At 50.7% G+C, this 18,249-nt stretch overlaps 1 protein-coding gene across 1 annotated transcript in view; it reads right to left on the reverse strand.

The window, feature by feature from the left end:
• Positions 1 to 18,249, reverse strand: part of Parp1 (poly(ADP-ribose) polymerase 1) — a 69,391-nt gene that overhangs the window by 12,526 nt on the left and 38,616 nt on the right. The window contains 12 exon segments of the mRNA XM_036202588.1: positions 186 to 381; positions 1,756 to 1,888; positions 2,126 to 2,194; positions 2,368 to 2,607; positions 3,161 to 3,301; positions 4,472 to 4,619; positions 6,540 to 6,716; positions 7,481 to 7,597; positions 9,572 to 9,671; positions 11,004 to 11,218; positions 12,616 to 12,731; positions 16,203 to 16,368. Coding sequence (XP_036058481.1) covers positions 186 to 381; positions 1,756 to 1,888; positions 2,126 to 2,194; positions 2,368 to 2,607; positions 3,161 to 3,301; positions 4,472 to 4,619; positions 6,540 to 6,716; positions 7,481 to 7,597; positions 9,572 to 9,671; positions 11,004 to 11,218; positions 12,616 to 12,731; positions 16,203 to 16,368 — 1,818 coding nt within the window.

Genomic DNA, 18,249 nt, shown 5'->3' on the forward strand with positions numbered 1-18,249 from the left:
GAGCATTGAAATGTCAACCACCCTCAAACTCTGGGTTTTGTTGGGGAGAAGAATCTGTCACACTGCTATCATTAACTCTTATCTAAGTGTGTCACTATTCCCCAGTGACATCATTGGAGCCACACCATGGGCTTAAGGGCTTTTCTGTACCAGGAACAGATGCTAGAAGAACTCAGTATGATTACCTGGCCGTAGTCAATCTCCAAAGGGTAGAACTTCTTGGGATACTTTGTGAAGTTTGTGGAGTGCCAGGCATTTCCAGTCTTCTCTTCATACAATTTCAGGAAGTGCTCAACAGCATCCTCTTTAGATGGCATCTGCTCAAGTTTGTTGCTGCCGATGACTGTGCCTACTCGGCCCCAGGACCGGAAGATCCAGTACCTGTAAGAAAGAGGGCAGGGCGGAGGCAGAGACCCAGGATGAGCTTCTCTTCTGTCCAGGGTCTCCTCAGAAAGGGACAGTTGGTTTCTTTTCCCACCTGGGTAGCCCTGGCTGTCCTGGAACTCACTCTGTAGCCCAGGCTGGCCTCAAACTCAGAGATTCACCTGCTCGTGTCTCCAGAGTGCTGGGATTAAAGGTGTGCGCCCCCCCCCCCCCCCCAAGTGGGCCAGTTTTAAAAGCACTCTTAGGGCTGGAGAGATTGGAGAGATGGGTCAGCGGGTAAGAGCACTGGCTGGTCTTCCAAAGGACCTGGGTTCAATCCCCAGCACCCATTCGGAAGTTCACAACTGTCTGTAACTTCAGTTCTAGGGGATCTGACATTTTTACACAGACATATATATAAGAAAATCCCACTGTACATAAAAACAACACAACACTCCCCCTCATTTGTTGGCTGAGTGATGCTGCGAACGGAACCCAGGGCCTAGAACACACTAGGCAAGCACACTACAACCAAGAGAACTTAACACACCAGAATAATCACCTTCGTTCTAGTAACCAGCTAGTGTGGAGTAGCATTAAAGAATAATTCAAAGCCAGGTGGTGGTGGCACACACAACTTTAATCCCAGCACTTGGGAGGCAGAGGCAGGTGGATCTCAAGAATTTGAGGCCAGTTTGGTCTACAAAGCAAGTTCCAGGACAGCCAGGGCTACACAGAGAAACCGATTAGAAAAACAGACAAACAGAAAGAATACATTTTAATATGTGCACAACAATAAATCCATAATCTTTTTTTATAAGATTTATTTATTTCTTATGTATACAGTGTTCTGCCTGCATGTGTCCCTGAAGGCCAGAAGAGGGCACCAGATTTCAATACAGGTGGTTGTGAGCCACCATGTGGTTGCTGGGAATTGAACTCAGGTCCTCTGGAAGAGCAGTCAGTGCTCTTAACCACTGAGCCATCTCCAGCCCCAGAATCTTTTTTTTTTTTTTTGATTTTCGAGACAGGGTTTCTCTGTATAGCTTTGTGCCTTTCCTGGAACTCACTTGGTAGCCCAGGCTGGTCTTGAACTCAGAGATCCTCCCGACTCTGCCTCCCTGCTGGGATTAAAGGCGTGCACCACCACCGACTGGCCAGAATCTTTTTTTTAAATGGCTGAAAGAAGAGCCCAGTGGTAGGTGTGAAGCCACACCCTGCAATGGCGGAGCCAAGCACAACAACATGGCTGATGGCCAGCAGCTGCTATTTTATGGAGACCTCATACACTGTAGGCGGTTTGTGTTGAGTTCTACTCCAGGCCCTGCAGCAACCTGACTTCCCACGGCGGCCAGCACACACTGACTTGGAGGGAATTTGTCTCCAGCTCACCTGCTCTCCTTGTCATCCTCCAGAAGTTGCAGCTTGTAATAGGAGTTGGTGCCTTTCACAATGTCCACCAGACCAAGCGTGGCACTGAACACCTTCCCGCCTTTCTCCAGGACGTGTGCAGAGTGTTCCAGACCTGCCCCAGAGGCAAACCTCTTCGAGTTTGTTCCCTTCAAGGGTGAGGGTGCAACACAGGGTCTGTGGGCCTGCGAGTCCCCAGTTAGCTGCGTGTTACACCACTTTAGAGGTCCTCCCACTGACCACAGGCTTCAGGAGTGGCTGGCAGGTGAAGGATGCCTGCTCCGCTCTGGCTACTCTCTGAACTGCAGACATCTGGTCCCCCGGGGCTTGTGGGTGGCTCCTCATCACTCACCAGAGTCAGGATCAACAGCTGCTCCTCCCTTCAGAGTTAATTTCATCCTTTTTTCAGACTTGTTGATGCCTTGGGAGGGACAGAGGGACATCAAGATCTAACTAAGACAACAAAGGCAGAACAGTTTCCAGGGGCACGCATCACGGGGCCTGCTGCTCTGTGCCCACTAACTCTGAACTGAGGACACTGCTCACAGAGAGTGAGCAACAGAGGTGAGGTCAGATAGGGCAGCTGGGCCTCACCTTCCTCCTTGACGAGGCCCTTGCTCTTCTTGGAGGGTGCAGCTGACTTCCCCTTGGGGGCCGCTGCTTCAGCAGGCTCTGCCTTCACCTCAGCTCCCCAAGAGGACAAGCTGTGGGCGGAGAGCAGCTCCGGGAGGCTCTTAGTGGAGGCAGACACGTCCTGGAGGAAGTCCTCACACACGACTCGGACGTTGGCAGCTTTCACTTCTTCCATTTTCTTACTCATCTTTTCCACCTCCTCTGTTCAAAACCAGAAAAGGAAAGAAGCCAGACAACCCATAGGCTGGAAAGTAGGCCTGGGCTTGCAGCTGCTCCAGCCCCAGAATGCCAATGACCCCAGCCCCGACACGTCTTTCCTCCCTTCCGAACTGTACAGCCAGAGCCTCTCCATCAGCCAGCCATGTTCCAGGGCACCGCAATGCCAAGGGAACCCACCTTCTCCAGACCCTCAGTGCGGTGTCAGCAGGTACTCGACAGAAACGGACTCTTAGGTCCAGACCCAAACACTCACCAGTTCAGACTAGAAATGGGGCCTGGGCTCCATCGCCAGACGGCGAAGTAGTGACCTCCAACCCTACCCACAGAGGAACAGATTCCTCTCCATTTTCACAGCCTTTGTTCTGGCAGCGATGAGCTTATGGTCTGTGGCTGGGAATGTAAGCCACTACGAACACGTCCGACACAGCACAGATACTAATTTACCCTCAAGCAATGGTGGCGAGTCTGAACCCGAGCTGCGTCACACACTGACCCCTCACCACCCTTGCAAGAGGCACAAGCCTGCTGAACTCACTTTTAGTGCTGATACACAAGGAGGCCTTGTTGGCCGATCCCGTCAACTTGCCCCCGAGCTTCTCAATCGTGGCCTTTGCTTCGTCTTTGTTCTGGGAGAGTTTCCCCAGAGTCAGGATCTTCATGTTAGACAGCGGCTTATCTGGGACAGAGAACAGAAGCGTCAGGCCAGGCCCATTCTGCTCTGCTCCTTAGGAAGGAGGAAACATAACAAGACAAAACAGCAGGCTTCAGGAGAAAACCACAAAGCCACCGCGTGTGGCCAGCCTTGGCGGGCCGTCACTCTTTTCTCTTTGGGAAAGTCTCATGAAGACAGAAGCTAACAGCCAGGGGGGAACTGAGGGCAGAACTCTCACGTGAGGACCCATGAGGCCCACAACTTTAACACTGGGTAGGAATAAGCCACCAACAGGGTGGTCGAGGCTGGCTACCAGGTCAGACTGCACCTGGAGATGGGAAGAGATCGCTGGGAAGAGGGGAGGTGTCGAGACCTAACTCCGGAGTAACAGTCAGACTTCTGGGTGGTAAAGCTGAAGGCGACCACCAGTGTGACCACACGGAGCCCGGCTGTTTCAGGCAAAGCAGAGCAAGCCGCACCAAGTGCCCTGCACTGACAGTCAGCCTGGCACGGGTGGGCCTTCTGGGAGACAAGGCAAGAATGCAGCACTGGTCACTGCCAGGCCACAGGCCACAGCTGGGGGAGATCTAGCCTGTCCTCTCTAGGGGGTGGACGCTGACGACACCAAATAGAGCTCACTGAACTCTCTGAAGAGAAGAACATCACTGATTTGGGAGACAGCCGAGGAAGGACCTGCCGAGGGAGGACCAGGAAGCAGAGACCCTAACTGACCCCCGTGTGCACATGGAGACCCCAGGCTTCAAGCAGCAGAGAGGACTTGGGGTAACCACTGTTCACCACTGGGGGAACAGGTGCAGCTGGGCTAGCCTTCAGAAGCAGACTCTTGTCCACTACCCGCTGCCTCCATCTCTATGGTTCAAGAGTGTCCACATGCCTGAAGGAGCGCACAGCATTTCTCCTTGCCAACACAGCACAGATCTCACTGCTTGTGACGGCCGAGGACATGGCTAGTCATGACAGATCTCCCCAGGATCTGGATGGCTGGGGGTGCCAGGAGGATAATGGGCCTGGAGACTGGGGTGTGCTTTGCAGTACACTGTGGAGTGCATTTTGAATATGTCTCAAGAAACGTTGTCCACATGGCAAACAGACCACAGAACACTCACTTTATTACTCCTTACATGGCAGGGCTCCTAGGTCAAACCCAGCCCACAATCCTCCCCAGAGTCATACCTGCTGGGGCAGAGGAGCTCACAGCTGGGGGTGCTGAGGTGACGGAGAGTGGAGGTGCCAGTGGTGCTGGGGCACTGGTCTCTGGAGGGAATATCCGGTCCTGTTTTTTGACCTTTAATTTCTTGAGGTAGGATATTTCTCGGAATTCCTAAACAAAGTCAGGTTCAGTTTTAAAAACATCCAATGTCTCTTGAAATAAACTTGCAATAGACCAAGAGGGATTTGTCCTAGGCAAACTAAATTATCTTTTTTAAATCTCTACAATAAATAGGGAAGTGGTGAAGTTCCAGGAAGAAAGCTTGTTCTTGTTACCATTTACAGGCCTTATTTCCGGTATCTACGGTAGACCAGTTACTATAGGGGTCCTAAGACGAAAACCTTACCCTTCAGAAAAACAAAACAAGGGCCAGTGAGATGGCCCAGTGCGTACTGCCTACCCAAGGCTCTGAGTTGGACTCCCAGAACCCACATGGTGGAAGAAACTTCCACAAGTTATCCCCTGACCTCTGACCTCTACATGTGCACCACGGTACACAAGCCCCTCCAAAACTAAAGTAACATTTTCAGTCAAAATAAAAACCATCAGAAGCTTAATGAGAGAAGAATCACTAGACCTAGGACATCCGTGGACTCTCCTTGTCCTCAAGTCCCTCCTCTCTAGTCAGGCAGAGGCCGGGGGTGGGGGGCGATGTGACAGCGCACGCCTTTAGTCCCAGCTCTTGGGAGGCAGAGGCAGGCAGACTTCTGTGGGTTTGAAGCCAGTCTGGTCTACACAGTGAGTCCCAGGACAGCCAAGGCTATGTAGAGACAATGAATCCAGCATCAAATCTAACGAATTACCCAGCTACAGGGAACGTGACTACACGGTCCTCAGCGAGGGAAGCTAACACTAGAGGCTGTACAGCATGCACAAGGAGTTCTAGAAAAGGGAAAACATGGAGTTGATAAAAAGACCAATTGTTTCCAGAGGCTGGGAGAGAAGACAAATAGAACACCGAGTCTTGGGGCAATAAATGTTTTCCAAAGGAGACCCAGTTAAGTCCCCCTGCTTGTTAGGGAGGAAGACATGGAGCAAGCCCTCTTGCATTCACCAGGAATTATTCAGCTGGCACAGTTCTTTCAGTATCCCAAGTGACCTCCAGTAGTAGGCCTTGCACTAGGGGAGGGCGGTCACTTTAGGATGCCACATACAAGCTGCTCTGGTGAAGAGCACAGCCTCTGTGCTCCCTAGTCTCTGTCTTCAGAAAGGAACCTAGCTGTGCCCATGTTCAGTGAATGAAAAGTGAGATGCCAGACGCCTTCGGATGCACACTCATCAATGGCATGTGGCACAGAAAGGTTCCACAGAGAGCTTTTACCCCCAGGAAGCACTTCAGTCTGGATGCATGCAGCACACAAATGCCAGGGGTGGGGGGGGGCGGGTATGCAGGAAGATGTGCAGGTAGTACCTGGGCAAGTCTGCCAGAGCCCAAGCAGCAGAGCTGCCCGGGCACAGGCACCTGGTGACACACAGTAACCCGTGGGAAGCAGACTCAGACAGGAAGGGCCATGAGGGCTCTGAAGGACACTAAGGGGCTGCCTTTTAGTCTGAGATAAGCACCTAGGGGGTAACATAGCCATGAACTCCACAACAGCTAACACCACCAGACTGGATTTTGCACACTTCCTGCAAAAGATGTAAGTGCACTCTGAATCTAATGGCCGACCTGCTCATTGTCACCTTACAACCGTCCCCAGCAAAGGCAGGAAAATGGACACATACTACATAGGGAGTGCAGAACTTGCGTGTGAAACTGAGCAAGCTGAGATTTTAACAGTGAGGGATGATGAAGTCAGGTGGGCTGCAGAGTGGCTACTCAGGCCAAGGAAGGCAGAAGAGCTGGGAAGGAGAATGTAACCACGCCAGTTAACAGAGGGAGAGAACCAACTCTACTTAGCACTGATTGTGAGGAAGGGTGAGGAACATGGACTGTCATCTGAAGAGCTGGGGTGTGTTCAAGTCAAGTCCAGAAGGTGGAGGGAGTCGTGTTTTCCTGCCAACAAATCCTAGGCTGCCCCCAACCCTTACCTTTGGAGTGACCCATTCCTTTCGGCTGGGAGTCTGAGTCTTGACCATGCACTTGGTCCAGGCAGTGACATCCCCAGTACAGTAGTAAGCGTCACTCTTAAAGACCAGTTGGCCTGAACACTCTTTGCAGGGGAGGAGGGCCCCAAACGCCATGCCATCAGCAACACGGTCCAAGATCTGAAGAAACATGTCAGAGACAGAAGCTCAGGAAAGAACAGCTACCAAAAATGCAGATGGAGAAACTCTCAAACAGGCCCTGCTGTGCCACAGAAAGAGGCTGGCTGTCTCTGGGCTTTACCATAGCTCACGTGCCAGCTTACAATACCGTTCAGGCTTTGCACTTGTGAAGGATTCCTGCAGCAACCCTACCTTGCCAAGGGAGGCCTACACCACCCACTCTACCACACAGGAGTGGCCCGAGCAGGTGCAGGGTGGGCTTAGCAACCCTGGGACACGTGGCAGCAGGCAGCAGAGGTCTTCAGGCCAGTGTGATATGAACACTTAAGGCAAAAGTACCTGCTCACTTTGGGTCCTCATCAAGTTCTAAACTAGGACAAACATGTGGCAATGTATGGTATAGCTGGGGAAGCCTCCTGACTGAAGGAGACGGTGCTCATGACCATACAACACTGCCCTGGAGCCGTGACACCTTGAAGGGCCACCTATGTCCCCTTCCCCAGTAAAACACAGGCAGCTCACCGCAGACTGTGTGTGTCCCCACCACCCCACAGGCAGCTCACCACGGACTGTGTGTGTCCCCACCACCCCACAGGCAGCTCACCACGGACTGTGTGTGTCCCCACCACCCCACAGGCAGCTCACCGCGGACTGTGTGTCCCCACCACCCCACAGGCAGCTCACCGCGGACTGTGTGTCCCCACCACCCCACAGGCAGCTCACCGCGGACTGTGTGTGTCCCCACCACCCCACAGGCAGCTCACCGCGGACTCTCCAGATGGTACTTGCTGCTGGTTGAAGATAAGCAACTCCTTCAGGTCGTTGGTGGAACATGCTTTCTTCAGTTCATCTTTGATGTTCCAGATCAGGTCGTTCTGGGCCTGAGGACGAGACCCCACAACTGAGATCAGCTTTTTTTTTTTTTTTAAATCTTAACTAATATCGTTTTCATATCTTAAATTTAAAAAATTACATTAATTTATTAAAGTGAGCATGCTTGAATGTTCCATAGTGCATGTATGTAGGTCAGAGAATAACTTGTGGGAGTTGGTTCTCTCCTTCCACAATTTAAATTCTTTTGACAAAAGGTTTCTCTATTATCTAGTCCTGGCTGTCCTGGAACTTGCTCTGTAGACCAGGCTGGCCTCAAACTCATAGAGACCCACCTCTCAAGTGTTGGAATTAAAGGTGTGTGTTACCTCGCCTAGATCCTATAATTAACGTAGCTTCTGTAGATCAAACTCAGAGGACTAGGGGTCAAGGAAGGGGCTGGTGGATGCTGCCTTGGTCTTGGGGCTGGGCACAGGGTATCTGGAGGTGTGGTTGGTTGCCACTGAGGCAGGAGGTATGGTATGGGCCTTCTTTGGGTAATGAAAGGTCTGGGCTGTATACTTCAAAAGCTCAAGTGGTAACTTTTAGGGAGAGACTGAGGTAAGACAGGATCTCACTCAGGAACCCAGGCTGGCCTCAAACTCACAGTAATTCTCCTGCCTCAGCCTTTGCTGGACTAATGAGTTAATCAAGGGCTACCTTGATTAACAAAATGGCTCAGTGGGTAAGGCCACTTGCTACTGGCCTGACGTCCTGAGTTTGATCCCTGGAATCGACACCATGGAAGTAGAGAATTGAATTCTGCAAGTTGTCCCCTATCCTCCAGATGCGTACCATGTACACATGCACACACGCAAAGCAATTCATATAAAAGTAATAAAAATCGGGCTGGAGAGATGGCTCAGAGGTTAAGAGCACTGGCTGCTCTTCCAGAGGTCCTGAGTTCAATTCCCAGCCCCCACAAGGTGGCTCACAACCATCTGTATGTAATGAGATCGGGTGCCCTCTTCTGTAGGCATGCATGCAGACAGAATACTATATACATAATAAATCCAACAGGGCTAGAGGGAGCTGGAGATGACTCAGTGGTAAGAGCATTTACTGCTTTTACAAAGGTCACAGGTTTGGTTCCGCTAACCCACATGGTAGCTCACAACCATCTCCTTGGGCACCAGGCAAGCATGTAGTCCACAGACAAAGATGCAGGTAGTAGATAAAATACTCAGACACAAAAACTTACACAACCCCAACCCAGGTTACGAGATAGAGTAGGTGGGAGAGTCGTGTTCCCAAGAGGAGACCCACGTTCTCTACCTCACCAGCATTCTCACGGTGGCGACTGCTGCTTGGCTCCAACACTGCACAGGCGACAGTGCTGAGCCCTCCAGCTGACAACTACCGAGTTACTGGGGACACTCCTTTTTTTGTTGCTTTGTTTTGATTTTCAAGCAAGACAGGGTTTCTCTGTGTAGCCCAGGCTGTCCTAAAACTCTCTGTAGCCCAGGCTGGCCTCAACCTCAGAGATCCGTCTGCCTCTGCCTCCCGAGTGCTGGGATGGGGAGATTCCTTTACAACATGCTTTCCAGTCCTCTGTTACATGAGACCTTCATTTTAAAAACCGGGAAACCTTTCTCCTTTAAGCCCCCAAGGTGTCTACGTTAAGAACCCTAAGAACTGCTGGCATCTGGAGACTTAACTCTCAGTCCCCAATACTTAGGAGCAAGCCTGTAGGTGTAGGATGGCCAGTTGATGCCTGGGTTGGACTGGAGCATCACTCTGTGTCACCCAGCAAGTCTGGGGAGACACGGGACATTCTACACTGCTTTGGTCCTACCGTGTCCCATCACCCAAATGAAAATGACTTCTGTGGGGGGGAAGGGAAGAGAACAAGTTGGGAGAAAAGCTTCGTGGCTCCACAGCAGCCACGCACTTGAGAATTCACACTGGTCTTGGTGAGCAGGGACAGCTGATGGATGTCCTCCTGCACGAGAAGGGACAGGAAGGAGACACTGCCCAGGACTCACCTTGAGGGCCTTTTCCAGCTTACTGTCCTTGTCCTTTCCTTTCTTAGATTTCTTTTTGGCCACCTCATCTGCTCCATCCACCTCGTCACCTTTTCTCTTTCTGAAAGAGATACAGGACTTAATAGGAACCGACGCCCAGTGCGACCAGGCTGACATCCCCATTAGCTGCCTCTCCGATCTGCCTTCTTCCTCACTCTGCTCTGAGGGAGCTGTGTCCGCAGCCCCCTCCACCAGGTGCTATGACTTTCAGAACATCTTCTGCCAATGAGGGCCTGGAGCTCACCTTACTGTTCAGAACCAGAGCTCAGGCCACACCCGATGTTAAACCCCACATGTCTGTCACACACACAGTGACAGGAATTGTGGAAAAGCAAACACAGCTTCAAGAACTGACCTTAGCCGGGTGGTGGTGGCGTGTACCTTTAATCCCTGCACTCGAGAGGCAGAGGCAGGTAGGATCTCTGTGAGTTTCAAGGCCAGTCTGGTCTACAGAGCGAGTGCCAGGACAGCCAAGGCTGTTACACAGAGAAACCCTGTCTTGAAAAATCAAAACAACCAAGCCTGGAGTGAGACACAGGGTTGCTCCCCAGGCCACCAAGCAGCCTGAGTTCACCCTGGTACCTTCCAAAGCCGTGTGCTAGGGGAGGAGCAGCAGGCACCATGCAGGACGAAGGTGGTAACAGATGAAACAGCTCAGGCGCAGGGCTGAGGTGAGGGCCTGGCACACCAACCATGCTCAACACGCTCCAGTTCTCCAGGCACAATGGTAGCTGGAGAATCCCAACCCCCTGTGCTCTAAGGTCAAGGACATCCAAACACTGGCCTGTCTTACTAGCTCCACATTCCAGAACCACTGGGGCTGCTCTACAAGCTTGTGTTAGGATCTGGAATCGTGCAAGCTTCTTGGTGACGACACCGGCATAGATACTGTTCATGAGCACAGTACATAGCTCTACGACCCTTGGCACGCTCATTGACAAGCCACCTACATGCTAATTCCATGCCCATCTGTTCTGATTCCAGGCCCTTCCCACTGTCCATCCATTTATGAATGGCCATGATTCTCCCAGAGATCCAGACACAGAAACATCTTGGCTGCATGGCTGCAGTGCTGTGAAGGAGACACAAAGGAGGAGCTTCACAGCGTGGTAAACTGGCTATTCACTCATGCTGGTCCAGTAGGGCTGTCTTTAACTATCTGAAGGCTGTATGATGAGAAAGTGCCATAGTCTGCTATATGCTTCCACAGGCCCGAGGGAAGGAGCTGGGAGAGGTTCAGAGTGCCTGGTGAGCTGGTGGGTGAAGAGGGGGTGCTGAGATAGCAGATGTTCCAGTCTCTCTGTCCCCTGCTACTATAGCCCCACAGATCCTGGCTTTCTGATCATCCGCAGAGGAATGGACCCCACAGGCTCTGTACTCACAGTCCACCTACCCTTCGCTCTTGACCCCGGGGAGCTGCTTCTTCAGGGCTTCTTTGTCCTCTGAAGAGAGCAGGCCAAAGCCCTTGAGTTGGCTGGCGCTATACTCAGGCCGGAAGCCCAGCTCCTCTCGGTTCTTGACAAAGCAAGTTGGATGGTACCAGCGGTCGATCATACCCAGCTGCGGCTTCTCTGGGTCCAGCATCTTCTTGGACAGGCGTACCTGGCCCTGTAGGGAAAACCATGTGCATCTAAGGAATGAATAGCAGGAAAGGGAACAGCTAGCCTACAGCCTTGAGTCCAAACCAAGGCACAGCTAGCAACTTGGAGGCGTTAAAAGGACACCTTGCACGTACAGTTTAGAGGACTATCTTCCTATCCACCCGCTTAGACCAGTTAACAAGTACTAACACTTGCCCCAGGGGTGAGTTAAGATGCGGACATTGTGTGCTGGTCAGCAGCAGCACTGCACTAGACTGTGATGGCTTCAGTGTGGCAACTTCTCCCAACAGGGACTTTTCACCCATCCTCACCCTCCCATGGACTCTGCGGTTGCTATACCTAAGGGTCCAGTTAAGCTGCAGTGATAAGCAGGAGCTGGGTCCTGCCAGCCTACCATGTGCATACAGTTCCTACAACTGACATTCCTAAGAGTTTCCCACCTAAGAGTGGACAGGGCTCCTAACTGCAGAGAACTCCATCTGGGGCCGAGTAACACTCAAGAGCACAAAGCAGGCTGATGCTCCCTTGGAAGCAAGGACACTTTTTGCCACCAATTTTTAATGGTGAAAAGTGAGGACATTTATCAATTACAATTTCCTCAGTTTCGTGTCTGCTACATTGGCTCTTGAACTATTCCCAAAGGCCCTTGTGATGCTCTTGGGAGGCAGTGGAAAGCCTACTAGAATGTTAGAGTTTTGGGTTGCCCTTGATATTGAGATGTTGGTCTTTCTCCTTTGCACCCACTAGTTGAACAGGCCTCCCTTGCCACATGCTCCTGCCATGTGTGATGCCACCACAGGACCCAAACAGGGCCAAGCAGCCATGCCCGAAACATCTGAAACCTTGAGCCAACACAGACCCCTCCCCCCCAATCTCTGGCACTTTTACCACACAGAAAGTTGACTCACCATACTCCAAGGGGGGAAACCCTTAACTAGTGCAAATGAATCAGGGCACTGAAGACAATGGCGAGAACAGGCGCACCTTCTAGCCTGTTCTCAGCAACAGCAGCCAGCCACTCCGCCTGGCTGGCTGCCAGCCTTCAGGGACAAGAACTGGAGGCGGGGAGGCTGGTCGGTAAAGTTTCTCTGACGAAACAGGGATGTTGGAGGTCCACACAGCCCTCCCAACCTCAAACCCGCCACACAAGAGCTCCCTCATGCCTGCTGACTTTCCAAGAAGACCTTTCTTCCAGGGCCCCTACCCACGAGCACAGGACCAGGCCTGCCCAGCAGAAGAAACTGTCGTTTTCCTTTCTACAAGGATCGACGCTGGATTTCTACCCACGGGTGCTGAGCCAGAACGTGAAGGCTGTGTGACCTTTTCTCCTGAGATGGCCAATGATTCCCCCCCCCACCTAAGGGGAGAACCCCGGAAGTGCAGACACCGGACCCCAAGGGCTACCTTCTCTATCTTCTCCATACAGCCCTTGCATGTGCTCCTGTTGGACTTGGCATACTCGGCTGCAAAGTCACCCAGTGTCTTCTCCGCCTTGCCGCCGCTTCCATCCTGGCCTTTGCCTGAAGAACCAAACACAGGTCACTGCTCAACTCTGCGGCCTCACAATGCCGTCCCCAGAGGCCCCGTCTGTCTTCCTCCTCCCACAAGGACACGGTGTTTTGAGTGACCACTATCAGTCTAGGTCACCTCTACTGGCGGCAACTGTGGCTACTTTATGTTATAATTTCCAACTCAGACTTCTCATTGCGATTGTGCTTTTATGATTCAAAGTTGAGTGTTGAACCAAAAAGAGCATTTAAATACAGAGCAAACACAAGCCTACGTAAGAACTGAACACATGGTGAAGGGCTTAGGGGAAGAGACAAAAATCGGGATTTTAAAGTTCATTTTACTTTATGTGTATGGGGATTTTGCTTGTGCGTCTGTCTGTGTACCAGGTGCATTAGCTGGTGCCTTAGGGGATAGAAGAGGGTGTTGGATCCTCTGGAACTAGAGCTGTGGACACTGTGAGCACCGTGTAGGTTCTGGGAATCAAACTCAGGTCTTCTAGAAGAGCTCCCAGACCTCTTAACCAGTGAGCCATCTCTATGCTCCTAGATTCATGCTGGGTGGGGTGGCACATGCCTTTTATCCCAGGAGGCAGGGGACAGCCTGGTCTATGTAAGGAGTTCCAGGACACCCAGGGCTAAAGAGTGAGACCCCATCTAAAGAATAAGCAGGCGGTGAGCCGTCTGAGGGCAAACACCTGACAACTGTAACTGTACCCCATGACTCATGTTGGAAGGACAAAGCTGACTCCCATAAACTGTCTTCTGGCCTCCAGGTGTGACCCTTTGGCCCACATATGAACACAACAAGTAGGTCAGAAGATGGTGATATTCACAGGATAGCCTCAGGAATCTACAGAAAAGCTACTAATAAGTATACCTGGAAAATTTGTAGGAAGTCAGGCCAATATGCAAATATGAAAGCCATTTCCACATGTTAGAAATTAAAAATAGAGCAAGAATTAAAGCACACAGCTATTTAAATATGTAAAATACTTCACAGTATAACTTAACTTTAATACATAAACTATTTCACAGAACCCAACCCTGTCATGATGGACTCAGCCCTCTGGAACCGTAAGCCCAAATAAACGCTTCCTTCTCTCAGTTGCTCTGATCATGCTGCTTTACCACAGCCAGAGAGAAGCAGTGATACAGAGCCTCCCCGTAACAACAGGAAACCCCACAGTGTCTTCCTTACAGCTAACACAAGAAAACTTAAGCCCACACCACGTGTTGTGGGACATCTGTACACTGTGTGACGCTGTATTGCTGTGACTGGTGTAATAAAAAGCTGATTCTGGAGGACAGAAAGGAAGAGGAGGAGGAATCCAGGCAGGCAGGGTATGCCAAAAGACATGGAGAGGGAACAGGAGGCACAAGAGGTAATGCCACATGACAGAATGCAGATTAATATAAATGGGCTAATTTAAGTTATAAGAGCTAGTTAGGAACAAGCCTAAGCTAATGGTTAAGCTTTCATAATTAATAAGAAGTCTCTGTGTCATTATTTGTGAGCTGACGGCCCAAAGGAAAGTCTGACTACACCTAAGTTCCATCGTTGGGGTTAGGAAAGAATTACCAAGGCATGCACCCAATCTCCCTCCCCACAAATAAACAAATAAATAGATAAATGTAATAAAAATTGTAATTAAATTGAAAGGTGAGCCACAGACTGGGAGACAGTAAAGTCACAATACTTGTGTTTGGCCAGAGACCTGCACATAGAATTAAGCCATTCGGGAATAGAGCAGACACTGAAATCATGAGAAGTGGGCTGGGGAGACGGACGGCTCAGAGTATTTGTTGCTCTTGTAGATGACCCAGGTTCAATTCCCAGGGCCCATACATGGTGGTTCACAACTGTCCAGAACTCTAGCTCCAGGGGATCCAAAGTGCTTTTCTGACCTCCTTGGGAACCAGGCACCAATGTGGTGGGCATACATACATGCAGACAAAATATTCATATACATAAAATAAAATAAAAAATAAAGTAAGAAAAGAAGAAAAAAAAGAAAGAAAAAAGAAACCATAATAAGCTACAGGCTGAGTCTCTCCATCCAAAAGTCTTGGCATCTGTTCTGGAATTCAGATTTTTTTGTTTCAACTTTTGGAATAACTACAGATACACAAAACATCCTAGAGACAGGATGGCTGCAGGTCCACACATGAAATCCATCTGTTTCACAGAGACATCATATGCACAGCCTGAAGGGAAGCGCGCACACTATTTCTAGCCTGGCTACAATTCTGACTCCAGCTGTCATGGATCAGGTGAGGAATTTCCCACCTGCAGTGGTGTGCTGCTGCTCAAGGTTGAGTGTTGGAGCACTTCTTACATGTGGATGAAGGGACACTCAAACTGTGTCAATATTAGAAAGTCTGCTGGCGTAAACAGTCAACAACCCAGAGCCACCAGCAGAGAACTGGATAAGGAACGCATGGTGTTCACACAAGTACAGCTCAGTAACAGGGAAGACCCAAGCACACGTCACTGAATGAAGATGCACAGAGGAAAGTCCAGGCGTTCACTTCCTTTCCTCACTGAAACTAAACCCAGGCAAGCCTAACCTACGAGGCTAGAAATCAGAATAGACGCCAGTGTGAATGCACACCTGTCATCCCAGCACCCAGGAAGCCAGGGCAGGAGGGCTGCTGACCTCGAGGGGTTTTGGTTTTTGTTTTCAAGACAGGGTTTCTCTGTGTAGCCTTGATGCCCTGGAGCTCCCTATGTAGACCAGACTGGCCTTGAACTCTCAGAGATCTGCCTGTCTCTGCGAGTGCTGGGATTAAAGGTGAGAGCCGCCCTATCTGTTTTGAGACAGGATCACCCTACATACCCCTGGGTGTCCTTGAACTCAGAGATCCACCTGCCTTTTTTTTTTTTTAGGAAAGACTTAGCAGGTTTCCTGAGCATGAGGAAGAAAAGGTGCCATCCATCCAAGCCCATCTAATGCACAACAGCAAAAGATAACGATGTGTTAATCTCAAGTTTCATCAACTGCTGTAAATGCACTAACAGGGGAGAGGGGCCCAGGGGCCTGTGGGAGCACTTTGCTCTTGTGTTTCTCCCAGGTTTCCTAAAACGGCTCAAAAAAAAAAAAAAAAAAAAATCAAAGCCGGGTTGTTGAGACGGCTTGGCTGTGAAGGCACATGCTGTGTAGGCCTGGCAACCTGAGTTCAATTCCTGGAGCCCATGTAAATAAAGGAGGGACCCAACTTAGTGAAGCTCTCCTCTGGCCTCCGTGTGCAGGCTGTAGCGCACATACACACACACACACAAATAATAAAAAATTTAAAACCCATTAAAAAACGACAAATTGAAAGGCTCCATTTCCAGTGTCTGGAAAAACAAACGCCAAACCTCATGCAATAGACCACGTGGCCCAATGGGGAGCTGCTGAGGCTTGAGTGGTGTGCTCTGGAACCCTATACGTGCAAGACAGACACAGGGCTGTATTCCTGTCCCCCAGCCATACACACCTGCCACGCCCCCAGCCTCTGCTGTCTTCTTGACCTTCTGCTGGTCATCCCATCGCAGCTCAGAGAACCCGTCCACCTCAACGTCAGGCTGCCGGATGGAGTGGCCCACCTTCCAGAAGCAGGAGAAGTGGTACCAGTGTGGGACCTTTCCGTCGAACATGGGCGACTAGAAGTCATAAAGCAGAGAGAGAGAGGTAAGGGAGATGTTACTCTGTGTAGGCACAAGCCCAACCTGTCCCCAGCCCAGGCAGCCACGGGGAACCCTGTTCTTATCCTTGCGGCCTGCCTGGTGTTCATGTCACACAATGACTTACAAATGGATGAGAAACAGCTTTCCACTTCTCACCTAAAGTATTTTCCTAAAAGCTAAAAATTATGGCTGGCCCCCCAAACCCACTGTCTCAGGACAAGATGTTGGCCCCAGGTTCCTTTAGGGTATGAGCTGCACAGCCTCGTGAGAAACACAGTACATCTTCTCAGTATCCTGGCGACCCCAGCACCCATTAGAAAAGCCAGGCAGCGTGGCACTTGAGCTGAAGGGTCTGGGCGGCCCAGAAATGGCTCTTAAGTGCCTCTGCAGTTAAAAATACTTAAGAACAGGACCCAGATAATGAGCCAGGCCGAAAATGTGTGTCAGGTGCAGCAAGGTTTGCATGTGAGTACAATGAACAGCTTCTGTGAGGAACGAAGAAGAGCCTGAGGGGAAGGCCTCCAGGCCTGGGGCCAGGCTGACCATTGGCTTCAGAGAGGCACCCCATCCCCCAATGGGCCTGAGGTAAAGGTACTGTGACACTTCAGGTGTTTTCCTTCCCCATGATGCTCTGGGCCTGGTACTGCCTGTTTTAGAGATGGTGACAGTGCCTGTGATGGAGACACAGGCGCTACCCCAGGTTCCTGGGGCTCTTCCTTCACAAGCCATGCCTCCGTGAACAGCAACCCTATCTCACAGAATGGAGGCAGACGGGACAGGAATGCCTTCTGACCTAAGTAAGATGGCCCATGATGACTGCCTTCAAGGAACAGAGGTAAAGGCCAATGAAGTAAAAATATTACACCACGTCGACACTTCAGGATGGAGTTGTAGAGAAGAGTGACATTTGGAAAAGTCACGACAAGCCCACTCCACAAGTGGACTCCTTTACAGATGCAGTGAAATGTAAGGCTGAGGGATGCGGAGATGGCTCTGTGGTTAAGCTGCTCTTTCAGAAGGTCTGGGTTCGATTCCTAGCACCCACATGGTAATTCACACCACCTGTAACCTGAGCTCCAGGAAATCTGAGGTCTTCTTCTGGCCTCTTGGGCACCAGGCACATGGTGCAGATACACATTTAGGCAAAGCACCTACACACATAAACGTCAAGTAAGTCAATAAAAATTTAAAAATCTAAGGCCAAATCATGCCTCAGTGACCCACCAGCAATTGTTCCAGGGCCTGCAAAGCTCCTGAAAGCTTCTCAGAGCTCTTCAGACTTCCTCACGTGCCTCAAGGCCCTTGCGTCCTTCAGAGTCGCATAACACACTAAGTCAGAATCCACCTCAGCTTCATTGCTGGGCAGGCATAATGCTTACTCAAAGTTTCAAACCTTCAGAGGAAAGATGGGGAAGTGCAAAAGATGGCCTCTATCTAAAGCAGACAACAAATGGCATTTCTGCGTGGACCCAGCTCGGATCACACCAGGCAACGGTTCAGATCCTGGAGCGCCTATGACAGGGCGCTTCTGCCTTCCTTGGCCTTTGTATTTCCGCTACCCAGCAACACTCACTCTAATATGAGAGGGCCTCCATGGAAAACAACAAACAAAACCTCCTGACTACTGCAAAAATTGAGAACACTGGGCCAAGGTCCTAAGGCGCTGGCCTCTACCTACGAGCGAGGAAACAGGCAAGGTACAGAAGCTAGGACACAGACCTGTTAAGAACACAGCACCAGCCGTGGACCAAGCGCCTCACCCAGCCCTCAGCAACCATAAAAGGCAAGCCAAGAGCATTGCCAGCCAGGAAGATGGCCTTGCTACGGCCACAGAAGGCTCAAATGCCTATCTCTCTC

This window comes from Onychomys torridus, chromosome 11 (assembly GCF_903995425.1).
Source record: "Onychomys torridus chromosome 11, mOncTor1.1, whole genome shotgun sequence".
In the NCBI taxonomy this organism is placed as follows: domain Eukaryota; kingdom Metazoa; phylum Chordata; class Mammalia; order Rodentia; family Cricetidae; genus Onychomys; species Onychomys torridus.